The sequence below is a fragment of the Danio rerio genome, chromosome 5 (genome assembly GCF_049306965.1).
Source record: "Danio rerio strain Tuebingen ecotype United States chromosome 5, GRCz12tu, whole genome shotgun sequence".
Classification (NCBI taxonomy): domain Eukaryota; kingdom Metazoa; phylum Chordata; class Actinopteri; order Cypriniformes; family Danionidae; genus Danio; species Danio rerio.
In genome coordinates this window covers 37,502,501-37,510,190 of record NC_133180.1, presented here as the reverse complement: position 1 = coordinate 37,510,190, position 7,690 = coordinate 37,502,501, and the positions used below count along the sequence as shown (strand labels likewise).

The window sequence follows — 7,690 nt, the reverse complement described above, 5'->3', positions numbered from 1 at the left end:
GGAGCTCTCGCGCAGCATCCCTGGACCAATTGTGAGCCAGAGCGCCTGAGCCCTCCTGACGTCACGGGCCGCATCCTTCAAAAGAGTTTTCAACTGCAACCAAGTTTCAGACCAAGAAATAAAGCTGCTTTTGAACTAAGAGTGACCGAGTTATAATACTACATACAGTAAGCCGATCAAAACGGGAAACATGTCAAGGTTTGATTTTTTTTTTTAAAAGGCAAATTTTAAACAAAAATACACTAAAACTAATCGGGTGATTATTTTTTTCCCCACGTGAAACCGAGGGATAGAATTTACTAAGCTTTATTTTAAAATAGTGAAGTCTGTATAATAGTTTGTACTGTATAAGGTTGTGTCTAGAATTTATAGAACATGAATAAACAGATAAAAGATACTGATCCAAATCAGTGGCTATATTATTAAAATGTCTTTTTTTATCCTGAGTTGTTAAGCATCATTACTTAAGCCTTCACGCAGAAATCCTTTTAATCGGATGTGTTTAATAACTATTCGCTTTATATAAAGATTCTTATCAATATTGAAATGTTTCTGCCTTATAATGTGGAAACTGTAATCGAGTTTACTTAACAGGAGTCTTTGATGAATATACATTTAAAAGTAGCAGTGGGTATTTGAAATATTTCATCATAAATGTGATACTGTCAGTTCTGGTCAACTTCTTCTTCTTCTTCTGTCCTTAATGAATTACAGTATTTATACATTTTAAGTAGATCTTTAAATGTGGCTTAGTGTAGTAGATTCCAGAGTTTCCAAAGTTTTGACTTGTATTGTATGGGGATTGCTCTTAAATTCCAAAACAATAATTCTTAAAGGCAACACTGAAGATTTTATATGTTCCTTTCTACATTTACTAAAAGACAAACATAAAAAGTAAACGTTTAAACATGCAAAACATACACAATTTGTACACCTTTGCGTTTTAGCTTTTTTTATTCATGAAGGAATAATGCATTACTGGCATTTCATGTCCACCACCTAAATTATAGTACAGTTTTTTTATATTGAAAACTTTAAAAAAAAAACATGTATATGGTACACCACAACCAAACATAACCGATTACATAATATCAAAGTCATGTCACACTAGACTTCGTGTTTGTTCTCTTGCATTCCATTCATATGCATGTGAATGCATTAAGCAAAAAATGCAGATCTGTGTGAAGATATTTCGCTGTGTATCAAAATTAAAGCTTGATGAACTCTGACATGTGAATTTGCATCACGTGAACGCATGAGGCCAAAAGAAAATCTAAAGTGACCTCTCAGTACAGAAACTTTAAACATGGAGGAATTGCTCATTTTAGCAGTGTCACCTGCTCGCAGTCCATCCTCACAAGTACCACATGGAATCCTTCAATAAAGAAGAAAACTGTATTTCACAGTGTACTTTCCTTTTCTCAAAAAGGGGGAAAACCTATTTTTACAATGAGCCCATTTAAAATGGAATTGCACATTTGTTCAGTCACAAAACTAGTACAAAAGTGCTCTACACCAGTGGTTTTCAACCATGTTCCTGGAGGACCATCAGCACTGCACATTTCCATGTCTCACATGGTAAGTGTTATCTTCCACAAAAGCTTTACAAAGAGGATATATAAAAAGACCACCACACTTCAAATAAAATAAAGGATAAATATGATTAAACATGTTTCCTATGAAATGATGAAGTGACAGTGTAATCTTGCTGGAGTGGTCACAGACTACAGTATTTCACAAATTCAATGAAAAATCCACATATTTTCAATACTGTTTATCACCACAATATTATTCAATTATGATTATTTTTATTTTACACATTCACTATTTTTGGGCCAACGCCATTGTCACTTTTTAAGCAAAAATCTTTGCACCCATGTAAACATTTAAATGGAAAATGACAGTACAATGTTCAAGCCCTGCTTCTTTTAGATAATTAACCGTGTATCATACTTTTTTTTTTCCCCAGAAGTATACCACATTCCACTTGCCAGACACTCTTCTCGAGTCAGATAGGACTGCCGTTTTTACGGAGAGCCTCTTGAGCTCCTTCCAATGTCTCCCTTTTCACACATTTCCAATAACCCGAAACACCATACTGGGGCTGAACCTGTGCAACACACAGGAGCATACGACAATTAGTCTAATAATTACTGCGCAGAGCCACTTAATCCACAATCACAAGGCCTATTAACAATTATCACAAGATTTGACTGGGTTCAAATGAATGTCCATGTGTCTATATTGTTGACAGTCATAAGTAATAGTAAAGTAATAGTTTTCATTAATTGGTTAATGGCACAACATTGTCCATTAACTAAATAAAATCATTGAATTGAATAATTCATTATTATTAAAATGGCTAAACTGTTTCCTCACCCTCAGGCCACGATGTACTCGGTCTTTCATCACAGCGAGGAACTCTTTATGGCTCAGACAGTCGTCTCCATCCATGTCAAAGAGCTTGAAAACTGTGTCTAAAACGTTGTCTGAAAGTTCGTGACCAGTCGCGATCATCACCGCTCGCTTAAACTGAGCTACGGAGCAACAGAGAGGCCAAGAGTGCAATGCATTTCAATGACTCAATCAACAATGTCCTGCTACATATTGTATTAAAGACAATCAATTAGCCAATCGTAATAAGTTAAATAATTATTGGCATCCAGATCAGTCTTACCCAATCCTATAGGCTTGCTGCCCTCAATACTCATCTTGACAGAGATGGCGAAGTCCTCCAGATGGTAGGTAAAGAGACAGAACTCTTTAAATTCATCAAAGGTGATGCTCTGACAAAAACAAAACTGGCACTTTACTTGCATAACAACTCAATTATAATACTGCTATAGGGTGCTACACTATGCATGAATTCAATGTCAAATAACACTTAGTACATTACAAGTACCATCTACTTTTACATTTACATACTAATTTAATCAAAATGTACAATAATCTACTCCTAATTCAGGCCAGGTCAACAAGTTCTTTTAATGATAACTGCTTGACTAATTCAGACTCTAAATCGCCTACTACAGCAAGTAGAAACCGAGTTCAGATTTCTTTGACTGATTGAGTGATGCACAGTGCAGTTTGTCCATCTCTATGCCACAAATCTGTTTATCTTAGCCACTAACCTGTCTAAAAATATAAAATGGCCTCATTGGAAAAAAGTGACATGTTACCTGTCCAGTGGGGATTCTCTTTCTCATATTGTCCTGGTATGCCTCGTTGTCCTCTTCATTAGTGAAATGAAGCAGCCATTCAGCAAAATCCTCCCTCCTCATGGTCTTCATTCCTTTAGAAAACTGTGTGAACTCAACCTCTTGCACCTCTGCCTGCAGGTCTTCCATAAACCTACACAAGATCATAACATTTTGATGGAAATTATTATTTACATTCAACTTTTTTTTATTCATGGAATAAGATTTATCTAAACCATATTTTATCAGCAAGTTATCTTACATGTTAATATTTCAGAACTCTACTGTTTTTTATTAAATAAATGCAGCCTTGGTGACCATAAGAGACATGTCTTAGTGAGGAGCATTGAAGTATTTTATTTTATAAGAAAAAAAGGCCCACAGTTGCTTCTCCTACTGCAGCAAATGATTTTATTCTCCTTAATAGATAGGAACAGTGCTTTACTTGCAAATGTTTTAGGCAATATTTCAGTTTTGCACACAAGTTTAATTCGCATCTTTGGACGGAAACATTGCTAGGGACGTTCTTTTTGTAGCATACACAGACAAAACAAACAAGTTAACAGAAACACCATAGTAAAGGCTGCAGATTGTTGCTCAGCATATCTGCTCATCACTAACAATACTACAGTCTCAAGAGTTCACACAGCTGATGATTGATAATGGCATGCTGTCCCGGGAGAAACCCCTGAGCTCAGAATATTCTCGAGCCCAGGGCTCCCTCCTGTTTGAAGGGCGAGAGGGGAGTTTGAGCTCAGGTTGGTCTCAGACACTCCCCTGCTTGTTAAGGTTAAAGAGTTAGGAATTACAATGAGAGACTGACTAAGAGTTCGTCTATGATGCCACTTTTGGATTAGTCAATTTACTTATGTTGTGTGTCTTTGGACGGTGGGAAAAATGCGGGGAAAACCCACAAAAGACCCGAACCAGTGGCATTCTTGCTGCCCAATCTGAAAAAGGGAGGAGGAGTAGGGGTGGAAGGGTGGGATTCTTCAAGACGAAGATGAGGTGAGAAACTCTGGTTATTTAAAGTGAGTTAGGATTTGTCTGATTGGCGCATCATGTTAGCTGATGCGGGACCAGACATGATCAATCATAAGCACGTAATCCTCTCGAAATTAGTTTAAAAATGAACCACACTTAAGAAAGGTGGCAAACTATTCTAATTTCACAAACATCTAAACATGTTAAATTAACCACAGGTCATGTGTATTTAAAGGAGTGTTGCTTTACCTGCAGAAATCTTTGTACTGGAGTTTTTTATTGCCATCTTTCCCGAAGAAGAACACTTGTAGTGTAGTGTCAACCTCATCAGCATTGTCTGAAAGCTGAAGAGAGAATGAAAGCGCACTTGATATGACACAATCAGAAGTGTTTCTACAGATAATATGAAAGAAAAACAGCATTCTGATTTTCACATAACATTTGATTCGCTATATATTTGCTGAACAAACACACCTCTGTCCCACCCTGCCTTAGTAGCTCTTTCTTTGGTCCATTTACTTTCTTCAGCTTCAAACAAAAAGAGAGTGAAGTCAATAGACTTCTGGAAAAGATACACAGGGTCTCATATTTGTGCACGTATTCATGTGTTATGGGGTAACGGGGATGTAGATCTGCTCTAAAGAAAAACGATGCGTCTATTCAAATAGTTCTTTTCAAGCGTGTGTTGAATCATCTGCACTTCCAACACATGACACACTGAGAACATCCATGAGAACGGACTCAACATAATCCTCTAAATCAAACTGAATTCTGCCAATTCATGTACTGTGTTCTGATGCTTCTATCATGCACGATTCATGCATCGACCATTCTCACATACCTGCAGCGCATAGGCCTCATCTCATGCCAGCAATAACAGAAACAAACAAAGCAGACAGACCCTAATGACATCGTAACTTACACAATCCATACAAGTCCAGTCTGTGGAACTTTCTTACATCTCCCTATCTTCATACAATTATACACATTAACATTTAAAACATTTTAAAATTACATTTGCGCTTGGTATTCATTGAGGCATGAAGGAGAACAAATGGCGTACCTTCTGAAATTCCATCTTGTCCACAGTCTCACTGCCATCAATATCAAGCATTTTGAAAGCAATATGAAATCCTGTGTCAGATTCTGGAATCACAACGTAGTTAAACTGGTTAAACCAACTGGAACACTGAATAATCTATGACCCCTCAAGCGAGCAAACACACAAAGCATGTTGCTACTAAGAAGGGAAGACTGATGAGCATAATGCACCTGCTTATCGTGTCAGTCAATATCATAAATATAACTGTGATATAGTTGTAGTGTAATAGTAACTACAGTGTGCTCGTGTACGGTTTCACAGCAATTAATGGGTAAACATGCACATGTACAATATGCAGTATGTTAGGTTTGGTCAGTATATTTTAGTGGCCGAGAGAGCTTAACGCACTGCAATTTAAAATGTGTGCAATTACAAAAAAGACCAGCAAATTAAGAAAAGATCTTTATCCATTTGACAGCACACCTGCCACAAATTCTTGCAATGCATACACATTTAAAAACCTGCTGCATTTTCACACAACGCCAACAAATTAATGAAACGGGCTGCATTTTCTCACAACACTTGCAAAAACATTGTAACACAGCAGAAATGTTTTAAGAGGACCCAAAAATGTGACGGACACTGCTGTGCCATGACTCTTGTTCAGTGAAGCTGTAGGTGATCTTTGAAAGGTAATTCTTTTTGTTTGTTTATTTTAACATCCTTCTCGTCTTTTGTATCTTATTAGCCTAAATAACCATAACCTAAATAGCTGTCACGTTTTAGAGTCCTCTTGAAACATTTCCATTGTGTTGCATGCTGTTTAAAACTGTGAGAAAATAGAGACAATGCAGCACGTTTTCATAAAATGTGCTAAGAAAAAATGCAGTATGTTTTATTAATTTGTTTGCGTTTTTTAAAAATGTGATGTGAGGATTTGCAGCAGGTGTGCTGTCAAACTGATAAAGACTTTTTCCTAATTTACCAGCGTTTTTTGTAACTGCATGTGTTTTCTTAAATTGCAGCACCCAGACCTAGCTTCACACAGAAAGTTTGACCAGATGAATAATGGTCGTGCCTAACAGAGTCTGGTTTCTCTCAAGGTTTTTTACCTTCACTTCATCAGTTGGTGAAGTTTTGTTCCTTGCCACTGTCACCACTGGCTTGCTTGGTTTGGGCCTTATGGAGCTGCTGCGCATCGATGGATTTGCTCTTCAGTGTTTGGACTTTCAGCAGTGAAATTTAAACCACATTGAACTGCACTAAACTGAACTCTGAAATCTGAACTTTACTAGAACTTCTATGTTAAGCTGCTTTGACACAATCTACATTTGTAAAAAGCGCTACATAAATAAACATGAAGCTCACTCGGCCACTATAATATTTGCAAAACAATACAACTAAAATGTAATGTTTTATTAAATGTCTCATCTTTTTTTCAGTACAGATCTACCCTAAACTATTATAGAGACTCTTCTGACTGTATTCTAGCAGTTAAAAACAACTAATTCTGGTGCTTAAACATAAAAGAAGTGAATTATATTTTCCCTATGTATTGCCGTTGTGAATTGTGGGACAATGTTTTTTTTGTTAAGTTTTAAAAAAAAATGTTTGGGGGGGGGGGGGTATTTATTTATTTATGATCTAATAAATCTATTGTTTTATTTAAACATAAAACATGTGATAGCAGAAGTTTAAATTCAATGTGATGCAGAAATTGTTGAGACTTTTATTTTGGTATGTTGATGTACTTTCAACTGAAACGGAACATTAAGAAAAGGAATAGCAATATATATATATATATATATATATATATATATATATATATATATATATATATATATATTTATTTTTTTATTCTCTAAAATCTAATATCAATAATTTAAGACCATTGCTGCATTTTTCCCCCCAATGTTTTAGTTTTAAAGTTATATAGTTTTATAGTTAACTGTTTTTTAGCTAAATAAAAAATTACTTTAAACATCATGCGTGTTTAAGTATGTGAATTGAAACCATTGAAACCATGCCACACATTCACACTACATGCAGATTTTTGTTTAAATGTTTTTGTTTCATAGGCACAATTCCATATTATGATTCGATCAACAGAATACATCCCTACTTTTCTTTGATTAGTTTAAAATTTGTGAAATTTCATGTAACAGTATATTTAATTTTTGTGATGAGACTAGAGACAGATAAGAAACTATATAATGACATTCAATGGAAAACTTACTTGTAATAATAGTGAGGAGAAACAGGTACTCAGTGTAAGAGATCAACCCTGAAATGACAAGATTAATATTCAGTGTTAACATAACTCATCAAAACGCTCATGTAAAAATAAATGCTTTTTTAAACCATAATTATGTTTTTTTTTTTAATTAAATTAATTTGTTTAACAAATACCCTTGTCACCGATTCCTCTGAACAGGTTATTTCCTGCCTCGGCTTTGGAAGCAACCTT

At 35.6% G+C, this 7,690-nt stretch overlaps 1 protein-coding gene across 2 annotated transcripts in view; it reads right to left on the bottom strand.

The window, feature by feature from the left end:
- Positions 1-935: 935 nt before the first annotated feature.
- Positions 936-7,690, bottom strand: part of micu2 (mitochondrial calcium uptake 2) — a 10,593-nt gene continuing 3,838 nt past the window's right edge. Inside the window, exons 4-12 of one of the 2 annotated variants that reach the window (NM_001017539.2) lie at positions 7,633-7,690; positions 7,460-7,507; positions 5,245-5,327; positions 4,656-4,709; positions 4,431-4,525; positions 3,180-3,351; positions 2,678-2,786; positions 2,380-2,537; positions 936-2,110 (exon numbers count right to left, since the gene is read on the bottom strand). The exon at positions 7,633-7,690 is cut by the window's right edge and continues 18 nt beyond it. In NM_001017539.2, coding sequence (NP_001017539.2) covers positions 2,009-2,110; positions 2,380-2,537; positions 2,678-2,786; positions 3,180-3,351; positions 4,431-4,525; positions 4,656-4,709; positions 5,245-5,327; positions 7,460-7,507; positions 7,633-7,690 — 879 coding nt within the window. In that variant the 3' untranslated portion in view covers positions 936-2,008. The remainder of the gene's footprint in view (positions 2,111-2,379; positions 2,538-2,677; positions 2,787-3,179; positions 3,352-4,430; positions 4,526-4,655; positions 4,710-5,244; positions 5,328-7,459; positions 7,508-7,632) is intronic. The other variant, XM_005165311.6, reaches the window with a different exon arrangement.